Source organism: Macaca nemestrina, chromosome 2 (assembly GCF_043159975.1).
Source record: "Macaca nemestrina isolate mMacNem1 chromosome 2, mMacNem.hap1, whole genome shotgun sequence".
Taxonomy (NCBI): Eukaryota; Metazoa; Chordata; class Mammalia; order Primates; family Cercopithecidae; genus Macaca; species Macaca nemestrina.
In genome coordinates this window covers 97616808-97642045 of record NC_092126.1, presented here as the reverse complement: position 1 = coordinate 97642045, position 25238 = coordinate 97616808, and the positions used below count along the sequence as shown (strand labels likewise).

Here is a 25238-nt window from a genome sequence, read left to right as displayed (position 1 = left end):
AGTATGTTGAATAAATGAATGAGTGGGGGAGTGAATTAAGATATGCTCAGGGTCAGACACGAAAAGATTAAAAGGACCTGGAGGGTAATGGGGGGTCCCAGCTCCCTCTGCTGGGCATCAAATAACTGGTCAGAGAGCCCCCAGCCCTGCCCAAGACTAGCTGAAATCCCTAGAACTGTGATTTAGTTCCACAACACTCAACTTGGCTTCTGTAACATTTACCTCCACCTGTAATTAGATACAATTATCTGCATGTATATTTGAATCACATCCCTGTTCCCTACTAGACTTGAAGCTCTTTGAAGCATCGATCTTCTCTGTTCTCCCTCATCGCAGTATCCCCAGTGCCCAGCACAGTGCCTCGCACACAGGAGTTCTCTAGTATACGCTTGAAGAATGACTACTGGGGGGAAACAGTTCCATTTCTCCAAGCAGTCCCAGGATCAGTGTGCTGAGAAAAAGCCAGAAGCCATGAACCACACTTGCCCTCTCAGCAATGCACCACATTCCCATGGCCTTCAAACCACCCAGGCCCCAGCAGCCCTACCCCAGGAACTGATCCAGGGCCTGGGGTAGGCCTGCAGCAAAATGTCCAGGAGCCCCGTGAGTGGGACCTCTTTCTCTGCCCCTTTAGTTTCCTCACCCTCTTCCCTTCCAAAGAGACCTGAATGGAGTTGGTTGATTTCTCCAAGTGCCTTGGTTTATTCTGCCCCTGCTATGTGCCAAGCACCCTTCAGCATTTTCCTATTTGCTTCTGTATTTTCTTCAAACCTCATACAAATAAAAAATAGCTAACATTTTTGAGCACTTCCTGGCACATAGTTTACATGTATTAACTGATGTAACAATCTCATGATATAGAAATGATAACGATACCTTTTTATCACTGAGGGCATTGAGGCAGAGAGGTATAGAAACAAAAGAGCTGGGCTTTGAACCCCGGTCTGCCCGTACATAAATAGGCAGCCCTTCCCAGGGCACTACCCACATTTTCTGGATTATAATCCAGGGTCTGGCCACTCAGGCTTACATCTAAGGACTCGTGTCCAGGTCCCTCTCCCTCACCTGCTGTCCTGGGCACCTCTCCCTGTGCTCAGGGGCTGAGCACAGACTAAAGCACCTTTGCTCCCTAGCTGTTCCTACTCTCTGAGCTCAGGCATAGAGAGGGCAAGAAGTGGTTCCTCTGGGGCTATAACTGCCCCAATGGGGCAAGTGGAATGAGGGAATCAAGGGGGAGCAGCCCCTTCCTAAGACTCAACAACCCCTCACCCCCACCGGCTTCCTTTTAGCCCTAACTTGGGAGATCGAATTTTCTGCCCCCAGGAAGTGTGTAAGTAACCAAAGCTAGGCCTACTAAAATCTCATTCCCTCTCACTCCTTATCTGTCCCCAGAAGAGCCAGACAACTCCTGAGGCGCCCTCTCTCTTCTGTCTCTTCCTCTGCTTTAATCACAGCCCTCCCTCCTTGCAACCCTGCTGGGGGCTCTGGGGACTCCTCCCAGCCCTTTCCAGGGAGACACAGGTTAGTTAGGTTAAGCGGTTCGGATAGGACGTGCGCTGGGGGCGGGAGGCGCCTTCCAGGAAAGGGATGGCTTTTCTTCCCTCTCTGCATCCCTTCCCCTAGGCTCTGAGGGCGTCGGGGCTTGGAAGGTGGGGCCTAGAGGGTCAAGTAACTGAGGACGAATGACTGTGAGTGAGGGAGTAAGGACTATGGTGTGGTGTAGCTTGGTAGTGTACAAGCTACACTCAGTGTAGTGTGCCCGTCAGCTGTTTCTGTGGGCCAGCGGCAGGAGAGGGCGCGCATGCAGGCGAGGATACCTGGATACAGGAGGAGCGAGGTATGCGTGGTGGCTGCACAAGGCACAGCCGACAGAGTACCTTACTTCCCCTCGACCGCTGGGCTCAAGATGTCCCTCGAGATCCTCGGCCTGGGGCGCACAATCCAAGAGTTTCCCTGATTGTCTGGCTCCCAGGGCCCCTCTCGCCTTGGCGCTAAACGACCAAGATCTTGCCCTCCCTGCGGACCCAGTAGAGGGCGATGTCATACCTCTGCGGGTGAAGCCCCCACCCCAGCATCTCCGCGCCCTAAACCGAGACTCCAACTATAAAAGTCAAGGCGAGGGCATAGGATGGCGAGGGCGGCTTCGCAGGATTCAGGGGCCACGGATCCCTCCCCAGCCCCTAGCTTCCAGAGTAGGAAGTGGACCCTTGAGCAGTTGTTCAGCGCGCCCCCTCCGCTTTATTTGCGCCTGCAGCCGGGGAATGCCGAGCGGCTGTGCAGGAGGCCATTCGGCACCGCGTCCCCTCCCCCGGCCGCCCGCCACACCTCGCCCCGTTGACAGCTCCGGCGCCTAGTCCAAGGGCCACCTCGGGCCCCCGCATCGCCCGCCCCCGCCCCGGCCCCGCAGAGCCCCTCCCCTACTGGGGGAGGAAGGAGGCCTACGCCGAGAGTCTGCGTCCCCTCCTCTCCCCTCCCCTCCCCGCGTCCTCTCCGGGGGACGCCTAGAGCGTAGCCGTGCGGGGCGCCCCTCCCCCGGGCCGGCTGCGGCGGCGCGGCTGGGGTCCGTGGGGGGAATACTAAGGAGCTGGCGCCGCCGAGCAGCCCCAGCGCGGGAGTGCGCGGTGAGGGACAGGGGCGGCCTGTGGAGCCCGCGCCGCCGCCAGCTGTGCGGGGGCCTCTCCCAGGCTCTTCCGATCGCCGCCGGCTTCCGCGGCCGGGAGTGCGCCACGTAGCAGACCCTGCAACCTTCGCCGGCGGCCTCCTCCACGCGGCCTCCCTGGGCCTCCACCCCGGAGCCTGAAATCACGGTCGCATGCTTCCAGGCCTGCGGCTCCGCCGACCCCTAGGTGCAACCTCTCGCTTAGATTTCCCCTGGGAAGCTCTGCGCTGCCTGGACGTGTCCAGGGAGAGGTGCGGGGCCGCGACACGTGAACCTCTCATCTACGTGGCGCGGTGTCTGTTCATGCCTCTGTGCAGACCCAGGGACCCTCTAATTTCGGCTGTGCAGATCTCTCGGAAAGCACAAAGGTTTGCTGCCCAGGGATCCCTCCCGACACTGGGAACATGACTGCACTTCCCCCCTCCCCCAGCCTGTTCCTGCGTCCGACGGGCCTCTGAGGGCCCCCCACCACGCTTTCTCCTTTGGCATTTCCAGAAGCTGTTTTCCTAACCCTCTCCCTGGTTCTTGTTATTTATCCTCTGAACCTTTCAAGTATGCAGGCAGTCTCTGGGTGGGAATCCCAGCCGCGGGCCTCACTTACTGGCTCAGCGACTTTGGGCAAGTTACTTAACCTCTCCTTTTCCTCTTCTGTAAAAAGGAGTTAAAAATACTTCCTTGCCTGGCTGGGTTGTTGTGAGATTAAATAAGATCCCTGTATAAATGGGGCATTTAGCCCAGTGCCTGGGCATAGGAAGCGCTCAGTGAGGAGCAGCCGGACTTCCGGGCCTCCGCCTCTGAACACCAGTGGCTCTCCTTCCCTTTGTCCATGGTCACGTGACCCTGGGAACTGATCAACCCCCTCTCCCCTCAGCTCCCTTAAAGACAAAGGCTGGGAATCGACTCAGTAAAACACCATCCAGACACCAGAGCCTGCCCCCACCCCAGGAAGCCCTCTGCCTTAGAAGGAAGGAGCTCTGGGGTAGTTTGTTCTCTGTTGCCACTGACCCACTTCCAAGAAGTGTATTAGATGTTCAAAGCAGTGAGGTCCAAGCACAAAGGGGAAACTGAGCCTGGATGGGCCCGCGTCTGGTTTCTCAATGCCTCCAGGGAGTTGTGAAGGATTGCCAGCCAGGGACTGTGAACTCTGAATCAGGGAATCTTGCTTTGGGAGGAGGAATAAGAAGGGGCAAGAGAATCATCTTATTGCCTTTATTCTGCTGTCGGCCCAGCTGGCCCCATTGCAGGGCACAGGGCCAAGCTTTTACACGCTCACCCATGCTCTCTGTGCAGGCCAGTGCGTGCACACACACACGCGCGCGCACACACACACTCACACATCCCATCTCTGGCTCTGAGAGTCAGTCTCTGGGGGGCAAAGGGCAACTCCTCAGCCTGCCCCTGCCTGCCCTTTTATGACAGCACCAAGGGCGGGGGTAGGGACAGGGCCCTCAGCCCCCAGAACAAATCCCTGTGCAAACTGGAGGTGCCAGCTGGCTTCAGGATGGGGGTGTCACATTTGCCCATTCCTGGAGTCCCCTCCTCCAGTTCCTGAGGGAGGGACTGCTCTCCACCTACCTGGGGGGCCAGACCCCTGCCAGGGCTGGGCCCTGTGGAACCCCAGCTTACCCCAACCTGACCCTGCCAGGCCTCCAGCACTGAAGAATAGACAAGTGTGAGGTTGTGGGGATCCCCCGCTGGAGAGCAGGAAGGTCTGGGCCCTGAGGGGCTTGGGGAGGGGTCATCACCCCCTCTCCTAATCCATCTTCAATATGAAGAGGTTTGGGGCACTCTTCCTGGGGAGGGAGCACAGGCCTGGAGAAGTCCCAGCTTGGGCCTTTCCCAAACTTCCAGCTTCTGGGCCACAGCCTAAGGCCAGGCATCCAAAAGTCCAAGAGTCCGAAAGTCCAGCCGGCTGCTTGGCATCCCTGCACGGTCCTCGGGATCCCCTGTGGGAGCCGGTGTCAGACCTGCACAGGCAGTGTCTGGTTCATCTGCAGCCGCATGTCTTGGATACTGCTCAGGATCTTCTTCTGGTGGCCGGCCAGGGTGACCCCGATACGGAGCAGGTCTCTGCAGATGGAGCAAAAGCAGGATTAGTCCCTCTCCTCGTGCCCTCTACTCTGGGCCAAGTCTAGGGCCCCCTGCCCTGCTCCTCCAAATCTGAGGCACACTTACTCTGCAGTCATCTGGGCCACCAGGTCAAAGGACGCAAACCCCGCACTGACGAAGCTCTCCTTGTACCTCCCCATCTTGATGGCATCCAGCCAATCACCAACTGTCGTGAAGGTTGTATAATCTGGGACTGTGCGGTCCAGGAGAGGCTGTGACATGCTGTGGGAAGAAAAGAAGGACCTGGTGAGTCTCGAGGGCAGGAGATAGGGCTACTGGCTTGGTGGGAGCAGAGGCAGAGGTACCAACCCAGACTGAGCGCTGGCGATGACCTTGAGGCTGGCAGCATTGCGGATGAGCTTGTCCAGGGTATTGACAATCTGGGAGAATTTGGGCCTGAGGTTCCGGTCCCGCACCCAGCAGTCCAGCATGAGCTGGTGCAGAGCTGTGGGGCAGTCCATGGGTGGTGGCAGCCGGTAATCCTGCTCCACAGCATTGATGACCTGGGCCGACAGCAGGGAAACACAGAGTGAGCTGCTGCTATGATCCCCAGCCAGCACCCACCCACCTAACCACTCTGGCTTAGCCTCACTCACATCCTGGTTGCTCATGTCCCAGTAGGGTCGCTCTCCATAGCTCATGACCTCCCACATGACAATTCCGTAGCTCCAGACATCACTAGCTGAAGTGAACTTCCGATAGGCTATGGCCTCTGGGGCTGTCCAGCGGATGGGGATCTTCCCGCCCTGGTGAGGGGGGCACAGGCCCTTCACCCTGTGACTCCAGGCTGCCCCCAAGGCCCGAGCCCCTGGCTGATAGGCCCCGCCCCCAGTCTCCCTCCCAGTGGCTTCCTGTACCAGGGAACTGGTGTAGGTAGGATCGGAGGGGTCATCCTCCAGGAAGCGGGAGAGGCCAAAGTCTGAGACTTTGCAGACCAGGTTGCTGTTGACAAGGATGTTGCGAGCAGCCAGGTCGCGGTGCACATAGTTCATCTCGGACAGGTACTTCATGCCAGCAGCAATGCCCCGCAACATGCCCACCAGCTGGATGACCGTGAACTGCCCATCGTTGAGCTGCAGGCAACAAGCAGGCTCAGATGGGCCCATTGCCCCCATCCCAACCCGTGGCCTGCCCACCTGCCTGCCCTCTCCAAGTACTCAGACTCTGCTTCATCTCTCCTGCAACCATGTCCAGAGTGCCCTCAGGGTAAGTGAGCTGCCCTACTAGGTGTCAAGTATCTTGTAGATAACATCCCAATTAATCCCATGAGAACCCACTAGCTCTTACCACTCCCATTCTACAACCAGGCAGCTGAGACTCAGAGAGGTTAAGTCACTTGCCTGAGGTCACACAGGCAGTAAGGAACAGTCAAGATGTGACCTCCCATACTTCTGGCTCTGAAGGCCCTGCCATTTCCCTGCACCAAGCCACCTCAGTAAATGCTTATGGACTTGAATAGGGGCTGTCTGACTTGTGGGAGGGGATGGTTAGCCCAACCCAACTTTCTGGGGGAGGGAGAGGGCCTGGGGGCTGGCTCTTACCCGGAGGAAGGAGTCCAGGGCGCAGTTTTCCATGAACTCAGTGAGGATCATAACCGGCCGACTTTTGGTGACCACGCCCTCGAGCCGGATTATATTGGGATGATCAAACTGACCCATGATGGAGGCCTCGCTTAGGAAGTCCCGCCGCTGCCTCTCGGTGTAGCCCACCTTCAGTGTCTTGATGGCCACAAACACCTCCCGGCGGCCAGGCTGTTTCAGTCGACCACGGCACACTTCCCCAAACTCCCCTGCAAGGCACAGGGAACAAGCTATGACTCACCCCTGTACCCAGCCTGCCTCAGCTTCTCATCTCTACTGTGCCCCAGGAGACTCACCAGCTCCGATCACCTCCTCTATCTTGACGCAGGACACGTCGATCTCCTTGGCAAACTCTCGAACAGCCTCATTAGGGTCCTCGTAGGTAAAAGGGTCAATATAAACCTTCATTCCAGGAGCAACTGGAAGGAGAAGAGGTGGGCGTGAGAGGGTAACAGTCAAGCCAGCTTTTCCCTACGACGGGCACAGCTCCAGCAGGCTCCCAGCTGAGGCCAGCCCCATATTCCTCTATGTTGTTGCCCTAACCCTCCAGCCCCCGTGAGAACTCCTGGTGACCATAAAGGCTAGACACCTAGGATTCTACTCCTAGTTTTTCTCTCTCATCTCTCATCACATCCAGACCTCTCTCAGATTCATCCCTCCCCTGGTTCCCACTGCCCTGACCTTGTCCAGGCCTTCAACACTCGCACTATTCCAATAGCCTCCCAGCTGGGCTCTCTGCCTCTGGACTTTTCCCACTGAGCTATCCTGCATACCGCTGTCTTCCTAAAACAATCCTCTCATTGTATTACTCCCCAACTTGAGAGCCTTTCCAATTACCTATGGTGGAGTCAAGTCCAAACTCCTCTGCCTGCCTTTCACGACCCTCCGAGGGCTGGCCACAACTACCCAGCCTGGCTTCCCAGCGGCTGTCAAACCAGTCTTCCTGCTGCCCCCACAGTTGGGCTCCCTCCCCACCCCACCCACTACCTTCCAGAGGCTCCTCTGGCCAGGAATGCTCTCCCTCACCTCCCAAAACCCTGCTCATCCCGCCCAGCTCGGCTCAAGTCCACCCCCTCCAGGAAGCCTTCCTACTCTCTAAACTCTGAGGGCCCTTTACAATAGGAGCACCTGCTCGAGCTTAATTGTTCTTGAATTGTTTCCTGTGTGTATGCATCTTGTCTTTCCCACAAGACTAACTGCCTTTACGGGGAGGGGTCACATCTCAGTCATTTCTGGGGCTAGCAGGAGTGAGTAGGGGCCCAGGGTACCTGGAGTGAGATAGGGGTCAGGAAATGGCACTTGACTGGAAGTGGGAGGGGGCCTCAGGGTTTATCTCTAAGGAATGAAGTCCCAGGAGGGGAGAAGGGTGTCTGCGAGCCCTGCAGGGGCCTGGGAGAGCTGGGAGAGCTTGGGGAGGGCGGCGGGAGCAAACTCACTGTACTGCTGCAGCTTCTCCGTGTACTCCGAATCAGAGCCGTGTCGCTGCTTCCTGTAGGGTGGCAGGGTGGAGGGCAGGCCTGAGACAAGTCATCTGGCTCCCTTTGTTCAGGGGACCCTTGGGCTCACAGAAGGGGCAGAGAGGACACAGCGGGTGGCCCGGGGCCTAGTCCCGCAGTTGGTGGTCACAGCAATCTCTGGGTCTCTGAGCAAGGGGCTCAGTGGACTCAGTCCCTAGGGAACCTGCCCGGAGGTTCAGGGAATGGGGTGTGGAGAAAGGGCAGGATGAAGACACAGGCAGGGATGGGAGAGGGCTTCTCCAGCAACGACTGGCCCCAGGAGGGCTAAGGCCCTGGGTCTGAGGGAGGTGGTGGCAGCTCATCTCTGTGGCAGGAGGGCTCTAGGATGCTAAAAGGCAGTTCTAGTCAACCCATGAAGCAACAATGGGCCTGGGAGTACCTGAGGCAGACGATAGCGATGACCACGACAGCCACCACGAAGACAAGCCCAGCTGTAGCGGAGCCCACGATGAGGGGAAGCTGCTCCTGGAGCTGCTGGGCCCCGGAGCCTGGAGATGGAAAAGGGGCTGCTGAGTGGAAGGACAGACAGTGAGGGCCATGATGGCAACAGGCGCAGGGGGCTACTAACCTCTCTCACTTGTGGTTTCAAACTCGGCGGGGCGGCTGTACTGCCCATAGCCAGCTACTGTGCGGGCACGGACCTGGACCACATAGCGGGCATCAGGCCGAAGCCCATCCAGCTGCACAGAGTTCATCTGGCTGGTCACTGTGGAGGCGATGCCCTCACTCTGCAATGCCAGGAGGGAGGGGGCATCCTCAGGTGGGTCCTGAGGCCGACTGGCCCCTATTCACACCCAGGCCTGCCACATGTCCCCTCCATACCCAAGGCCTTGCTCCCAAGGGCCCCATCGCGATCTGGGGGTAATTTTCTCAGCCCATCTCAGCCCATCTCAGCCCAAGGCCTCCTCTTGCCCCTTGAGGTTCTGACCTTCTCAAAGTACTTCATCTCGTAGTCCAGGATAACTCCGTTGGGCCGTTCTGGGGGTGCCCAGGATAGGGTCAGGCTGCTGCCTGAGCTGCTGTGCAGGCGTAGTGTAGGCACTTCAGACGGGGCTGGGAAGAGCAGAGGGTTCACCAGGGGCTCCCTGGACCCTGGCATCCTTCCCAAAGACCCACTTCCCATGGGACCCCCAGTGGTCCCTTAGCAGGCCCGAGGACACCTCAGCTCGATCCAGGGGAAGGTGACCCAGGCCCTGCCCTCCAGTGCCCCCTCCTCACCAGCCTGGTTTGTGGTGATATTCACAGCTGCATAGCGGGGCGGCAGAGGGCTCTTGCCCGAGACACCGTTGACCGCCTGCACCTCAAACGTGTAGCGCGTGTGGGCCAGCAGATGGCTGATGTGGACCCGGCGCTCCGTCAGGCCCAGCTGCCGAGGCACAAACTCCACGTTGTCGTCACAGCGTGAGCAGACTGAGGCCCCTCCAGCCCCATGGCACTTCTTGCAGATGACATTGTACAGGAGGTCATCCCGGCCACCGAGGTCCCGGGGCTCACTCCACTCGAGGATCAGTGAGGTTTCATTCACGTTGGAGATCACACCTCGCGGTGGAGATGGCACGGCTGTGAGGAACATGGAGGGAGAAGGCAGTGAGCTGGGGTCTCTAGGACCATCCTTCTGCCCAGAGTTCCTGCACACTCCAACCTGCTTTCTACCTCCTTGCCTTGCCTCTACTTTGATAAGCAGAATAACTTTCCTACATTTCTTCACTAGGCAGACTCCTATCTATCCTTCAATACCCAACTTGTGATGTCACTTCCTCTTGGAAGTCTTCCTTGATTCGTCCTTGCCCTATACTCTGCATGTACATAAAACAATTCCTAGACAGCCTTCTGGCCCAGCTCTCAGTACATTATGCTAATTATCTGCTTTTACACCTATTTCTCCCACCAGGTTGCGAGCTCCTTTAGGACAATGACTATATTTTATTCACCATCAATACCCAGCACAATGCCTGGCACACCAAAGGCCAGGGCAGAGAGGAAGTGGGGCACCAGGCCACCCTCAGGATGTGAGGCTCCCTCCATGGTTAGAGTGGGGCTGGGGAGAGGCACTTCTATACAGAGGGAGGGGAGATGGACTAGAAGGCCAACTGCTAAGCTCCTAGCCAGTCCCTACTCGTGGCTAGGAAGTGGTAGGTGCTTAGCAAGTGTTGGTGGAAGGGATGAGCTGGCTGACCTGGATTCTGGCTCAGGGGCAGTCACCTCCCAGTTGTGCCATCTTAAGCACAACATCTAACTTCCCTGAGCCTCAGCTCCTCCTCTGGAAAATGGGGCTATTCATAGTGACTGCTTAGGCTTCCCAGGTTGGCCCCCCAGAGGGAAGGCCTGCAGAGGGGGAGAGAGGATGCGCATTCACTCACTGGTGCAGGCACTGTCCGCAGAGTCCGAGTCTGCGCGGTAGAAGTTATTGTGGCAGGTGCAGATGCTGGCAGCTGGGGAGGTGGTACGGCTGTTGGGGGGACAGGGGAGGCAGGGCCCCTCTCCCTGCTTCGCCTTGTAGCTCCCAGGGGGACAGGCTGTGGGGGAGAAGAGGATGGATGGGGCTTATCTCCCTTCACTGCAGACACCAGACCTCCACACCTCCGTGAGAACCTGGCTTCTCCCCAGCCTAGGTCTGGCCCCTCCACCTCCTAGACTGTGGGGGCAATGCTAGGATTGCCTAACTCCAGCTGCAGCTACAAAAGGCCCTATTGCCCCATGGAAACCCCATGTCAGCGGATTCCTCCCCGCCCCTGCCCCCCTCACCCCTACCCCGGGGCCTCATGGACGAAGACGTCAGCCCCATCACCTGGACAGCCTGGGCTTGTTGAGGCAGGGAAGACAGTGAAAGGCAGAGGAAGAGGCGGGGATGGGGAAGAGACCCCCGGTGGGCTAGCAGCACCCGGCACTGTGGAGATGCCCCACCTCTCCCCAGGCTCCAGAAAAATCATTCCTGAGGACCCTGAAGGACACCCTAGAACAGCCAGGAGGTGGGGCCTTCACAGGGAAGCTCTCGTCCCACCCACCAGGCACAGGCAGCAGCTCCTGTCTGCCCTTGGGCAGGGATGGGGGCTGAGGACGGGTAAGAGGAGGAGAGAAAGAAAGCAGGCAGGAAGGCTGGGGTCACCTGGAGTTCAGAGGCCTCAAGTGTTCACAAGGTGACTCACCCCAGAGCAAGCCCAGGGCCTGAGCATCCCTTCTCCCGGGTCTCCCCTCCTGCCATCTACCCTTGGCCCCCTGGACACAGGCTCTGTGGATTTATGGTAGCCATATCGTGTATTCTTCACACTGGAATTTGCAAGTCAAAGGAGGCACTAGTAATAACTGTGTTAGGAAAATGGGCACACACCAAGACCCTTCTAGACACTAAAGTGGGTCAACGCCTCTCCATATGACTGCCTCTGGAGGGGGACACCCACAGGGGAGAATGCCCAGCGCTAGGGATTGCCCTTTTCTGGGGTTTCATCTCCCCTCACGAAGGTGATATTCCACCCTAGCTCTTTTGAGCCAGTGGGGGAGGGGGCAGAGGCCAGGCCAGCCTGGTTGCTATGGGAACCAGCATGCATTTCCTGCCGGGGACCTGCAGAGTGTTAGCCCCTCTTCAGTCTGTCAGGCTCATCACCCCACCCCCTTTCTCCACTTAGGAAGAGGAAATCTCAGGACAGATTCCCATCGAGAAGTGGAGAGGGCCCGGGAAAGGCACTGTTCACCTTCACATAACAACACTGGGCCTCGCAGCCAGGTTCATGCTGCCAAGCCCCTCACACCTAGGGCTGCGGTAAGAGCCATCACCTACGCCTCAGAGCTGTATGTAGGCTGCAAGCCCCAAGGAAGAGAATCGGGCAGAGGGAGCGAAAGACAGGGCCCTCAGCGCGCTGTCCTGCATGGCAGAGCACAGGAGGCGGCTTCCATGTCAGCTTCCACATTCCCTAGCTACAAGGCCTGTGCACAGAGCCTCTCCAAGACTCAGTTTCCTTATTGGCGAAATGGGGAGATGGCAGGAATCTACCTCACAAGGACTGGTGAGGCTCAGTGAGAGACCCCCTAGGTGGACAGTTTTGATAACTGAGAAGCCTCGTACATAAGTCTTGGCAAGCCATCGGAGGCAGGCCTCCTGAACTCCTCATGTACAAAATGAGGGCAGAACAGCCCAGCTCTCATGGATCCCAGGGCTCTGGAGACTCATGGCCAACACTTAGCTGGTGGCTGTGCTCCCATGTGCCAGACACTGTTCTACGGGCAAAGCACTGCTCACGTAAGCCTCACTACAGCTCTATGAAGGAAACTTGATTATTGTCCTCATCTTGCACATGAGGAAACTGAGGTTCAAACAGTTAAGTAACTTGCTCAGGGCCAGGCGTGGTGGCTCACGCCTGTAATCCCAGCACTTTGGGAGGCTGAGGCGGGTGGATCACTTGAGGTCAGGAGTTCGAGATCAGCCTGACCAACATGGTGAAACCCCGTCTACTAAAAATACAAAATTAGCCGGGCATGGTGGCACACAGCTGTAATCCCAGCTACTCAGGAGACTGAGGCAGGAGAATTGCTTGAACCTGGGAGGTGGAGGTTGCAGCAAGCCGAGATCATGCCACTGCACTCCAGCCTGGGCAATAATTGCAAAACTCCATCTCAAAAAAAAACGTAACTTGCCCAAGGTCACGTCAGTGGTAAGTGACAGAGTCCGGACTCAACTTCAGAGACTGGGTCCCTAACCACTGTGCCATTTATATACTGCCACTCAAGGGGCAGAAGAGAGCCCAGGGTAAAAGGCCATGCACAAGGTACCCACAGCCCCCATGCCCTCAGTCCTGGGGCCAACCTACCACTTTCAGGGTGAAGTATACACTCAGGCCAGGACAAAGTGAGCATCTCTGCTGGCCTCCTAAGCCTCTGACTGGGTTCTCCAGGTGCCTGATTGCCAAGGATTCTGCACGCTTCTCTTCCTCTCTCTTCAGTTTCATTTTTTCTCTTACTATCCTTGTGTCTCTCCTGATTTTCTCTCTCTTCTCCCTCCTTGCACCACATTCTCTGCATCTGATCCCCACTCTTCCCTTTCCTGCCTCCACTGTGGACCTGCTCCCAGACCTCCTAGTCAGATAGCAAGCAGGGGCGGGGGTGCAGGGCAGTAGGTAGCTGTGGCCCAGGCCCTCCCCACAACCCTTTCCCCAGGACAGTCCCCACTCACGGCGGCACTGGGACTCCTTGGCAGCTGGCTCATGGCCGGTGGCACAGGTGCAGGCACCCACAGGCACCATCCACTCCCCATCGCCGTTGCAGTAGAGCTTGAGTGGCACCGACACCTCCACGGCGTTGGGGATGCAGGTGCCAGGAGCAATGACCAGCGAGGTGGGCTCCGCCCCAGTGAGGGTCTCGGGGAAGAGTGCGAAGCCTGCGGTGGTGGATGCACACTTCTTGTAGAAGGCACGCACGGAGATGAGCGACATGCAGGCGCCCTGGTCCTGGAAGGCCAGGTAGAAGCCAGCCTTGGAAAGTGGCCCAAAGCTGCGCACCTTGGTGTTGACGCGGCCGGCGTCCAGCCGTGAGAAGCTCTCATCTGGTGCGATGGTGTCCACTTTCACGTAGGGGTTCTCCATCCAGAAGGGGGAGGAGGCTGAGGCCACATCGCTGTCAGCCTCGTAGTAGAAGAGGTTGAAGGTCTCCTTGCAGGAGCCAGGGATGTTGGGGATGCTGTTGCAGTCACGCACAGTGAACTTGAGCTCCACGTAGACCCGCTGCACGTCCCGCCGCCAGATGAACCCTGTGCGAAGCCAGTTGTTCTGGCTTGACTCGTGTACATTACACACCTGGTATGTGCGGATGGGATTCATGGCCTCATCGTAGCCACTCACCTCTTCCCACTGTGCATGGACCAATGAAAAAAACAGAGTGAACGCCTGCATTTGCCAAGTGCTTCCCTCATGCCCAGATCTGCTCTATGTACTTCACGGGGATGCTTCTATGGTGTAGCGGCTGAGGATACAGGCTATATGGGTTCAAATTCCAGCTCTCTGCTTGCTGTGTGATTATGGATAAGTCACTTAACCTCCATGTGCCTCAGTTTTCCCATCTGTAACATGGGGATCATAATGATGTGTAAGGAATAATGACTTTAACTGAATAAAGCATTTAGGACAGGACTAGCAACTTGTTAAGTACTGTGGGAACATCAGCTATATCTGCTATCTTTATACCTCAGTTTCATCATCTGTAAAATGGGGCTGATTAGAACTAAACAAGGCTGTGAGGAATTAAATCAGGCTAATAAATGTAATGGGCTTGTAACAGTGCAAGCACTTCTGGGATACTGGCTGTCACTATTAACATCGCATTTAATCTTCACAGCAACTCCATGAGGAGCCGCATCTGTTGTCCCGATGTTTAGAGATGACGAGGCCAAGGCCCACAGAAGGCAGTTTTGCCCAAGGTCACACAGTCAGGCATGATGACTGCAGGGCCTGTGGTGCCATCGTACTCCAGGGTTCTAGGGCTTCGAGCAGCCATGAAGGCCATCTAGGGAGATTAATTAGAATATTTGAGAGAGGTCCGGACTGCAGGAATTCAACAGTCAAGAAGTGGCCACCCAGAGGGGTAAACGGCCTTGCCCAAGGTCACACAGCAAGTTAAAGATCTGGAACTAAGGTTTCCAAGCCAGTGCTCTCTCCAGGGACCCAGGGAGGAGGGAGATGGTAGGGATGGACATGCAGAGGGCTGTCTGGAGCAGAGGGAGAGGGAGTGGGAGCTGGGGGTCACAGGCAGGCAGAGTAGGAAGAGATAGAAACACCCACAGAGAAGGATCATGAGGTGCTTCAGAGGGTGACAAGTGAGGACGATGGGGATAGCACAGGAAGTGAGGGTGACAGCAGAGGGCAGAGGCAGCCCTCCTCCAGGCCCTGGTGAGGTGAGGGGGCACGCAGGCTGGAAGTGGGGGGAGGCCTAATGGCAAACAACACTCAGAGAATGATGGGAAAGTCTCACCCCACTTTCTGGATGAGATGTCCACGCCAACTCAGATGTCACCCATTTTGTGTCCATGAGGGTCTCTGGAGGAACAACGGAGTAAAAGGTCAGGGACTAATCTCAGGGTGAGGAGAAAGAAGAGATCACAGCTGGGCGACATGGCTCACGCCTGTAATCCCAGCACTTTGGGAGACCGAGGCAGGTGGATCACTTGAGATCAGGAGTTCGAGATCAGCCTGACCAACATGGTGAAACCCCGTCTCTACTAAAAATACAAAATTAGCCGGGTGTGGTGGCACACACCTGTAATCCCAGCTACTCGGGAGGCTGAGGCAGGAGAATCGCTTGAACCCGAGGGGCGGAGGTTGCAGTGAGCAGAGATTGCGCTGCTGCACTCCAACCTGGGCAACAAAAGTGAAACTTTGTCTAGAAAAAAAAAACAAAAAAAAAAAAAAGAAAAGGAAAGAAAGAAGAGATGGCTCAGGAAAGGATTCCCACCAGGCTCCACTTTCCACAAGTCCTGAAAGCTCCCAGTTTCCCTATCCTAGAGGAGACCCTGCAGCCATCCCCAGAGATGTCACAGCCCCAGAGATGTCCCCTTGGGCAGGCTAGGGGTGGGTGCCCTGACCCCAGGCCTGGGTTAATGAGGCGGGAGCAGAGGCCCGTCCACACACCTACAGGCTCTGCTAATCTCCACACAAAGGGGCCGGCAGGGCCTTTATCCTGGAACAAAGGGCTGTGTGCTTCAGACCCTGGCCCTGGCCTCCCCTGACTCCGTTCCCAGCACAAAGGCCCAGCCCCACACTAAGGCCCAGGGGAAGGGGAGGGCAGTGAAAGGCCAGAGCCAGCTCCCACCCAGCACCTACAGGTGATGGGGCAGGGATGCGCTTTGAGGGTGGAGAGGGGACGCTTTGAGGGTGGAGAGGGGACAACCAAAGCCCCAAACCAGCTCTTAGTTCAATTTTTCTTGCAATCCTTGCACGAAGGTACTGTTGGTGTATCCTTTTTACAGAAGAGAACACTGATGCCCAGACAAAGAAAATATACTGCCTAAGGTAAAGTTGCTAGGACTTGGGGTGAGGGGACAAGAGTGGCTCAGATTCAGGTGTATCTGACTCTATAATTAATCCCTTGCACTCTGACTGCAATATGCCCCTCTGTAAGGGAGGGATGAAAGAAAGTCGAGAAAACTGCCTATTATTTAAGTCCCAACAGAGCTGTTGCCTCCTCCAGGAAGCCTTCTGTGAACCTCCAAGTCAGGGTAAGATGCCTTCCTTTGTGCATCAAGGGCCAGCGGCTTTGTCACAGTACCCGGCCTGTGTTCTGAGCTGGTTTCTTGCCTGTTTCACTTTGTTTGGTCATAGCAGGGGCCCATTAAAGTTTCTTGCTCTCTTAGGAACCTGGTTCTGGGCTCTGGCTGGATGTCACTACTCTCTGAAAGACAGTGTGACCCCTAGATTAGACCTGGGGCAGGAAAGGAAGGAAAGAGGTGCCAACTCCTTTCCCGTGGCCTGGAAGACAGTGCAGCCAGTTCTGAAGCTGGAATGGGGCAGGGTTGCCCCAGGACCTCTGGAGGCCTCAACATCACCCCCTCTGTGTGCCCAGGTGGGGAAAGACCCAAACCCCACGGCCACAGGCTTGCAGTCTTCAGTGGTTTCCTGAGGCTGGGTCTGAGTCGAGGACGGCAGAGGACCCCGAGGGTGGACAAGGCAGCTGTGACCCCCGATGTCAGGCAAAGGGGCAGCAGGTAGCAGCCATTCATTGCAGGGAGGGAGGCTCCTCCTGCTGCCGCAGCCGCTGGTCCCCTGAGGGCCCGGGTGCAAGGGGAGTGATCCTGGCCTCTGGCGGACAGACAGACAGACACAGACATTTGGCCGGGGGGTACTCGAGGGAAGCCGAGATACTCAAAAGCCGGGGCCCAGAGACCGGCGGGGAGGGAGGCGGGAGGGGTAGCGACTCCGGCAGGCGGGCGGTGGGCGGCACGGAGCCGGAGGGATGTGCGGAGCCGGCTGGCGGGGATCAGACAGCCGGGATGGCCGGTGGCTGACTACAAAGACAGGGAGATGGAGAGACGCGGAGGCCCGAGGAGACAGAGACAGAGACAGAGACAGAGGGAGGTTGCCAGGCGGCCTTGTTTCCAGCCGGCGGCCCGAGTGTCCGTCCTGGGAGCCCTCCCAGCGAGAGCGCCCTGCACCAGCAGCTAGTCCTCCCGCCGGTCCGCCCGCCGCTGCCCGTCGGAGCAGGCCGGGGCTCCCGCCGCTCCCTCGCGCCGCCTCCCTCCTCCCGCTCCCTCACTTCCTTCTGCTCAGCCTGTGCCAAACCCATCTGGAACTGTTTAAACCCAAATATTCAGCCCCCTCCCCCTCCAGCCAGATTCCTCCACAGTTTAAAACAAGCCCTGCGCTGGCTCCGGGAGGAGGGAGCGGAGGGAGGGGACGGCGGAGAGGCGGCGGCGGGAAGGAGGGAGGGAGAGAAGGAGCGAGGGAGGCAAGGAGGCTCTTCATTTCTGTTTAATTTTGGGGGAGCGAGAGAGGGAGGGAGGGGATCGGCCCCTGGCCATCGCTCAGCCTTGGCCATCGCTCAATCTCGCCACATTTTTCCCATTAATGAAGAGAGGACTTGAGTTTCGAGTCATGTGTGCCTGAAGAAGGGCTCCGGTCACTCCGGTGGGGAGGGGGCCGCGTGCTCTCGGTTTCCCCGCTTCTCGGAGGGGGAGAGGAGGAGCCTGCTCCCTTCAGCCTGCGCGGGCACAGGAGACAGGGCAAGGCCCTCCTCAGCCCTGGGGTGCCCGTCCCCGCCTTCGGCAGTAGGTGAGGGGGGTGTGTGGGGGGTCATAGAACCCATCCGTCCGTGGTATTGGAAGGAAGAGACCCAACCCACCTTTTCTGTGCTGTGTGTGCATGTGTGTGCACGTGTGTGCACGTGTGTGTACGTGTGTTGTACATACACACGTTGGGACGGGGGTATGAGGGGCAGCGGGTAAAGACAAAAGAGGAGTGAGTGAGCAAGCTCCCAGCTCCCCCAGGTGCCTGCTGCACCCCATCCCTCGCTGCCCCCACCATGTATCTGCAGGAGGCAGAGGGGAGAAGAGGCTGGCCACCCTAGACACTGGGCTCTGTCGGGCAGGAAACAACAACTGCCCCGCAAAGTCACCAGGGAGGTAGGCACCAGGCCCAGGGTCTTTCCAGGACTGGAGCTTTGATGCTCAGGAGCGAAGCAACACCTCTTTCAGGTTTCCACAGGGCCATGGAGAGCAGCCACGTGGCAGCAGCTGTGTGGCCCCCGCCCATGCACAAACACACAGATGCACTCACAGCATCCAGTCGTCGGGGGCTGGGCTCACTCCCCACCACTGGGGCTAAAGAGCGACAAGTCAACACATATGGTGGACAAAAACACACAAAGCCACAGCCGCCCACAAACACACACCCAGCTTCACACAGAGCCACGGTCTGTCTTTCTCAGACACACGGATGCATATGGTACAAACAGATTAGTCTTCCTTAGACATTCATATACAGGAATCTTTCTTACACAGAGATCTGGCTTGCCTCAGGCAGACCCACGCTTCCAGCCTGCCTATGTGCAGATTTCCTGAAACATATGCACACACCGAGGGCATGCACACCCAACCCTACAGTATGTTCTCCTTACACACCCAATTGCACATGCTATCACCAGCTGCAAGTCATACAGTCTTCAGTGTAAAGTGCAAACACAAACACCAGTTTCCCTGTATAGACTTGGTGACATGCTCTTACTCAGTCACACAAACTACAATCAGCTGCAAAGTCACAGATGCCCAATGACACTGGAACATGCCACAGTCCCTGCAAAAGAGCATCCTGACATGGTGTAAGTATCAATACCTAGATTTGTGTAAAGCCTCAGAGGTGCATCCTCCATGCACCCGCAACACACACACCCTGTAAGCATGGTTCTCTTTACGGGATGTCTTCCAGTGGGGTAGAGGAAGAGTTACTGGGAGAGGGCAGTACCCCTCTCATCCTGCCCCAACACTCTGGTGCCTCTCGCTCAGGCAGGGCAGCCACATGGGCCACTCTTGCAAGGGAAGCAGAGGTGCTGGGGCACCCTTAGCCAGAGGTGTAGGGAAAGAGCCCCAGCCCTGCTTCCTGTTGTCCTGGCTTGGGCAGGAGCTGTCAGTCAGGTCACGAGGCTGGGGTGGGGCAGGGGTATGAAGATGATTCTGGGTGTGGCTGGGTGCGGCCTCCCCAGGTATAGCCCCTGCCCAAGTAACAAGCCTCTTCCCTGCCAGCACAATGGCACCGTCTCAAGGGCCCCTGAGCCCTTGGTAGAGGGTAGCACCCTGAAGAGATTTGGCTTCAGAAGCTCTGGGCAAGGCTCTTCCACTTGCAGATTGAGGACCTTGAGCAGGGCATGAGGAGGACATCATGGCCACCCTGGCCTGCGGGAGGGGCACCAGCTGAGGGCCTGCCACCTGCCCTGGTGAAGGGCCAGGCCCCATAGCACCCTGGGAGCAAGAGTGTCATTGAGACCCAGGAAACAAACAACAAAAAGAAAACCAAGCCAAAACCAAAAACAGAAACACAAAACAACTAAGGACAGAAGCAGCAAGCCTTCAGCCCAAATTCCAGACTAGGGACTTAGAGGTGGAAGGAAAGGTCAGCACCAGGGCTGGGCCTGCAGAGTGTGCAGGGGGGCAGGAGGACAGAGGGCCAGGATCTGCGCAAGGAGGAGCACCCTGGAGCAGTGCTATGCCACCTGAGTCGGACACCCTCCTCCTCTTCATAGAGTCCCTTCCTCAGCTACCAAGCTGAAGGATCTGGCTCCCCTCCCATGGGTCAGGATGTGTACACACCTGTACCAGCCTGTACACACAGGGTGGTCAGCGTGAGGATCAAGGGGTCTTGAGGGGAACCTGCCGTGGGGCCTGGAGAAGATACATGTTGTGGGGGAGCCTAACTCACCCAGGACCACTTCCTCCTTTCCTGCCACAGCCCCTTGGCCCCCATGTCTGGGATGGAGGGGAGGGGAACATCTCAGAACAGAGAACACATTTTGTTTTTCATTCTTCTCCTCAGATCATGGGGGTTTATAATTAAATAAACCTGAGAGGGAGGAGAAGGGGGAAGAAGCCCAGGGCGGGGAGCCCAAACGCCTGGGCGCTCATCCATGCCCCCACCCCACTCGTGGCCCTGCCAGCAGCCAGAAGAACGGGTGGACAGCTAGCCCTTAACCTGAGCCCTTCAGCCCTTCCTTGTGATGCTAGCCACACTGGGTCTGGCCAGGAGGCTGGGGGCAGAAGGGAATAGGAGACCTGGCACCAGGGCTAGCCCTTGGGCAGGGGGCCTCTCCCAGCCCATCAGGTGCCCAGCTGTATCCAGTCTCCCTCCACCCCTCACCCCCCCAGCTGCCCAATCCCGACAAACCAGTTTGACTCAGCACAACAGGCAGGGCTACAATTTTCAAACTATGCAGGCCTGGTGATTCAGCCTCTTCATGCTGTTTAATTAGTGGAAGGCTGTGCGGCAGAGGCCTTGCCCACGGCAGCTTCGGCTTCAGCTCACAGCCGCTGAGGCTGCAGTGGCGGCAGCAGCAGCTGTGGCTAAAGACAGGGCAGTGCCGAGCAAACTGGTTCTTCCAAATACCTGCCGGCCCTCAGCAGCCGCTCAGAAGGCCAGCTCCTGACAGACACGGATGGGGTTTGGGGGTGCCAGAGGCAACTCAAACAAGTGAGCAAGCCCCCCAAATCCCAGCCCGCTGTCCCCTCTCAGTTTCCATGTTCTCAGGGGTCACTCCTGCTGTCCCTGTGGAGGAGGTGGGCTCCATGCTGTCTTGTTCCCTCAGGGACAGGTTCCACTGCAGTGACAGCTCCGTTACCATGGCTTGGCTGGAGGGGAACGTGCTGGCCCCACCTCCTGAGATCTGGTAACTGTTTCTCTTTTCTCAAAAGGGTCTCTTCCCAGCAGGGACCTCTCCATCCTATCCCAGGTATAGGGGCGCTGGGGTTCAGGCACCATTCCTTATCCCAGGCCCCATTCCTAGTCTGCTCCCCATTGGACCCCACTCCCCGACCCGTTGATGGCCCTGAGGGGAGAATAATCTTGGCTTTGGGGAACTGGGGAACATTACTCAAAAGGCCAGTGGGCAACTAGGTGGCCCTGTTTCCCTGTGTCTGTGGGTAAAGCCCAGGGCAATTTGCACGGGGAAAGGGGGCAGTCAATCAGAGGGCAAGGTGAGGGCATGTTTTCATCCACGGGGACAAGCAAGGACCCAGGCTCCAGCCACACAGAAAACTGACGGCAGCCTTGGATGCAGAGTCTTGGTGACCCCCAAGTGTGCAGGGAGGGAAGAGGAACCAGGCACTAGACAGCATCTAACTAGTGGGTACACGAGAGGTAGCAACCAGGGCTCAGGGACCCTGAGCCTAAATAAATGTCATGCCCCAGACACAGAGAGCCACAAGGCCAAGGGCAGACCAAAATCCTGACGAAGCCAAATGGAAGGCTGGATGGAGAAAGCTGGACCCCCCACCTGTCAGGCTGGAGGGGCTGAAAAGCTCTTCAGTGCTATGAAACCCATGTTATCCCGGTCACACCCCAGGACCTTGAAGTCCACCCATCCACACGCCAAGCCCCAGAATACGGGAGGGAGGACAGGCAGAAAACAGCTACCCACTGGGCCCGCTCTCTCCCCATTCCTTCCCTCCCTGGAGTTGCAGAGATGTGGGGGAGACAACCCCACCCTCGGCCCCCTGCACCAACCTTCCCTTTCCTCTTTCCTCCCTCTAACTTCCCTCGGGCAGGATAAGGGCACACACTCCTGAGGCTCCCCAAGGAGCAGACCCTAGGGTAATAATAATAACAGCTACTCCTTGAATAACAATGCCTATGTGCTAAGCACTTTGCACACATTAACAATGCAGTTCTCAGAAGAACCCCATGAGGTCGATGCCATTCTATCCTGTCTCCCAGTGAGGGAGAGCCAGAGGGTGGGTAGGTGCAAGGTCTGCCCTGGGGTCAGCACCTTGCATTTGTTCTCTCACATTCTCCTGTGCACAAACTGGAGACCAGAGGGTCTGAGGTATTGCAAAAGTGAAGGAATTGGTGAAACCACCCTTGTAGGCACCGCTGCTTCCCAGAGGCATCCCGTGCTGGCCTGGCCTCACAGCCAGAGAGTAGCCCTAGCTCCCACTTCACAGCCGAGGGGAGGTGGGCAGGCCGGGAACGGGGAATGAAGGGCCCTGCTGCCCCCTCTTCCCAGGCTGCCCCAGCACATAAGGACTCCGCCTTCTGGACAGCCCTCCAGCTGCTTGGCCTGGAGGCTTGGAAGCTTGGGCTCCTGCTAGGGCCTGGACTCCTGAGGGTCCAGTAGGTGATGAGGGTTGAAAAAGAGAAAGGAAGGGAAGGAGGGAGGGAGAAGAGAGCCTCCTCAGGTAGCACCTGTGCACCTGACCCAAACCACACCCCCACTCCACTCTCAGCACCAGCACCCACCACACCCACAACAAGGGCCTTGCGGCACGACACACACAGGTGACACACAGCCCCGTAAGTGTATGAGGGTGTGTGTACCAATGTCGTCTCTCCTGGGCTACGACACAGAGACCCAACACAGATCTGGCAACTTGAACAGGCTCCCTGGCTCACACCCTCAAGGCAATCAACGACAAAGCCCCACACTGGGTTCTCACGCCTGCGATCCTATCACACACATGTGGGAGAATGTGTGTGAGTGTGGGCGAGACCTCGGTGTGCCGGTCTGAATTTGCATGTGTCCACCCGTGGGACTGGATCTGTCAGCACAGTGGGCTCAGAGACGAAGGGGGTGGGGGATCATAGGAGATCTTTCCCCTAGAGAACGTTAGAACGCACCAGAGGATGCCTTTCTCTCTGAACTGTGTTCTTTTTTCCTTCCAACCTTTAAGTTTACCGATTGTGAACATAAGAACAAGCCAAGTTCCACAGAATTCTCTTTTCGTTCCTAAACTAAGAAAGTGACTAGATCTGTTAAAGATGCCCCAAATAAGTACTGCCTTTATTCCAATTGCCCTCGAATTTTTGGGGCTTCCCTCCCTCCACTTTAGGGAAGGTTTTGACCCCCTCTCATTTAATGGCTCCGAAATTCTTGGAAACGGGGCGTGAGTGTGTGTGGGCCTCCCTATTGTTTGTGGCTGGTGTTGGGGCCTCTGTCCGCGGCAAGCTTGTGTCAAGTGGCATGCGTGTGAGCTCTCCTGCCAGGGCCAACAACGCGGGGCTGTTCATCCAAGTACAATCATTTGGAAGTTGGAGCTGCCCCCCACAGCAGTCTTGGCAGGTTTCACAGAACCCAGAGAAGCCGGGCCTTTTCCCACCGGCTACTGAGGAAGGCGCAGGGCTCTGGTGCTACCTGGGGCAAACCCCACAACTTCAGGGGTTCAATGGAGACCCAAGCCCTGCTAGAAGGCGAGAGGGAGCCTCCGAAAAGGGTGCGGGGCCCGCGCACACAGCACCTCGGGTGTAATTGGCGCCCGGTAAACCATAAACAATAACAGGCCACCGCCTGTCCGCCCCCGCAGCGGCCCCCTGGCAAAGCGGGGTGCTCGCACTCACACTCTCACAGTTAACTCCAACGGGCTCCTAATTAGCGCCCCCCAACCCGGAGAGTCCCGCTTCGCCCCCACCCGCCACAGCCCCGCGGCCCTCGCCTTGCCTGGGGGGTCGCCTACACATCCCCGACTTCGGGGGGTGCCGGGAGCCCCGCTTCTCTGCCGTGAGTGTGGGGGACTCCCGCGAAAGCTCAAGGCAGGGCCAGGACTTTCGGGGACGTTCGTGCCAAGTCTAGCTCCCCTGGATCCCCCAACCCGCGGGCTGCCTGCCTCCGAGCCAGTTCCAGCCTCCGAGGCGGCTCCGGGGGCGGCCTCCCCACCCCATCCCTGGGTCCCGGAGCCGGCGCCGGTGGCAGGGCCTCCTCCGACGTGCGCTCAACCCCAGTCGGACCCGCGCTACCAGCCTGCAGCCCCGCGACCCCGTGCACCTTGCTCCCGGGCGCGCCCCCCCGACGCCGCTCACCTTCTAGCGCCCGGCAGCCAGCGGGCAGCAGCAGCGGCAGCAGCAGCAGCGGAGGAAGCAGCGGCAGGAGCCCCGGCGGCGGCGACAGCGACGGCGGCGGCGGCGTGCGGGCTCTGGCCATGGCCGGGGCGGCTCTAGGAGCCGAGCCGGGCCGCGCCTGGCCGGGCCGCGCCGGCGGGGCTGCAGGCACCCGAGAGAGGGTGCGCTTGGCGGGCTCCGGGGCAGGCTCGCGTCCGGTCCCAGGAGATCCGGGCGAGAAGGGAATGCAATCCAAGCGGGCGGCTCCGGGACCGAGGCGGCGCACCGAGCTCGGCGATCCTGGGGATGCGGACAGGTCGGTCCCGCGGGAATCTGGACGGACCGGTCCAGGAGGATCCGGGGCGCCGGGGAGCTCGGTGCAGGAGGACTCGGGGGGGCGGGCCGGGGCGGGAGGGTGCAGGTGGTCGTGATTCGGGGTGCACAGTAATCTGGCGGTCCGCTGCGGGCCCGACTGGGATCCCGGGCTTCGGGGGCGCGCGCCGTCCGGGGTCCGAGCTGGGATCTTGCTGCGCCGCTCACGTACTCACTTCTGCTGTCCCCAGCGCTGGCGCGGCCGCTCTGGGTGAGAGGGGCGGGACGGCCTGCCTGCCCGTCAACGCTAAGGCCCCGCCCCTAGCGGCTGGCCACCCACTCACAGACCGCCAGGCCCGCTGGTTCGGCCTCGAGAGCACTCAGCTGGAGTTCAGTTGGCGGTGTCTCCGCCAGGCCCACCCTCGGGGTCTCGGGGGCTCGGAGTGGGCGGGACTAAGGAAAAGATGAATTAGATTGGGCGGAGCGATGCTGTCCATCAGAGAGAGAACCCCGCTCCCTGGCGCCCATTGGCGATTGGTAACTGAACCTCAGTCCGAGGAGGTGCCAACCAGCTAAGATGGACCGGGGGCGCCCCCATGTGGCCCGCGCCTGCCCTGCAACGCCCTCATGTGGCTGTAGCTTAGCCCTACCTGGGGGGACCCCCACCGCGATGTATCCTGTGACCAGGGACTACTTTATCGTTTCTTCATTCTTTCTTTGGGCTGAGTATTTAGTCATTCAGCACATCTTTGTAAGCGCCCACAATGTGTCAGACTCTAGTACCTGCGGGTGCTACTGCAATGGACAAGACAGTGGAGGATGTGGGATTAAGTCATCGCTGTAGAGTGTGAGGAGCTTTATTGCCGAGGAGGAAGAGTTCCCGAGCGTACGTGAGGGCGACGGCCAGTGTCCGGCCCTGAAGAACTGGCATTCAAGCTGAAATAGGAAGGATGAGTAGTGAGTGACAGATGTGTGTTCCGGAGGATTGGGGAGGGGAGCAAATACTCTTTGTATGAAGACCTAGGGGCAAGAGAAACTGTGATTCACTGGAGGAATCCGAAAGAAGTTCAGAATA

The 25238-nt window shown here is 58.0% G+C and overlaps 1 protein-coding gene and 1 long non-coding RNA gene across 2 annotated transcripts; one reads left to right on the top strand and one right to left on the bottom strand.

Moving 5' to 3' along the window:
* Positions 1 to 3854: 3854 nt before the first annotated feature.
* LOC105480134 (EPH receptor B3) lies at positions 3855 to 23974 on the bottom strand. Its single transcript, XM_011738642.3, has 16 exons — positions 23834 to 23974; positions 14820 to 14884; positions 13030 to 13702; positions 10226 to 10381; positions 9084 to 9425; positions 8794 to 8918; positions 8434 to 8593; positions 8245 to 8353; positions 7785 to 7837; positions 6645 to 6767; positions 6310 to 6557; positions 5626 to 5841; positions 5365 to 5514; positions 5078 to 5271; positions 4835 to 4990; positions 3855 to 4729 (listed from the first exon to the last, which is right to left on the bottom strand). The coding sequence occupies exons 1-16, from the start codon at positions 23952 to 23954 to the stop codon at positions 4621 to 4623; spliced, it is 3000 nt and encodes a 999-aa protein (XP_011736944.2). The 5' UTR covers positions 23955 to 23974; the 3' UTR covers positions 3855 to 4620.
* Positions 4879 to 6774, top strand: LOC139361932 (uncharacterized). Its single transcript, XR_011619948.1, has 3 exons — positions 4879 to 5014; positions 5770 to 5974; positions 6636 to 6774. It is a non-coding gene; the product is annotated as an uncharacterized lncRNA (long non-coding RNA).
* Positions 23975 to 25238: the final 1264 nt, after the last annotated feature.

Coding starts and splice junctions, on each gene's coding strand:
- LOC105480134 (XM_011738642.3), bottom strand. CDS start 23,954: ATGGCCAGAGCCCGCACGCCGCCGCCGCCGTCGCTGTCGCCGCCGCCG. Junction 6,558..6,644: donor AGAGGAGGTGATCGGAGCTG/GTGAGTCTCCTG, acceptor TGTGCCTTGCAG/GGGAGTTTGGGGAAGTGTGC. Junction 5,515..5,625: donor CTACCTACACCAGTTCCCTG/GTACAGGAAGCC, acceptor CCCCCTCACCAG/GGCGGGAAGATCCCCATCCG.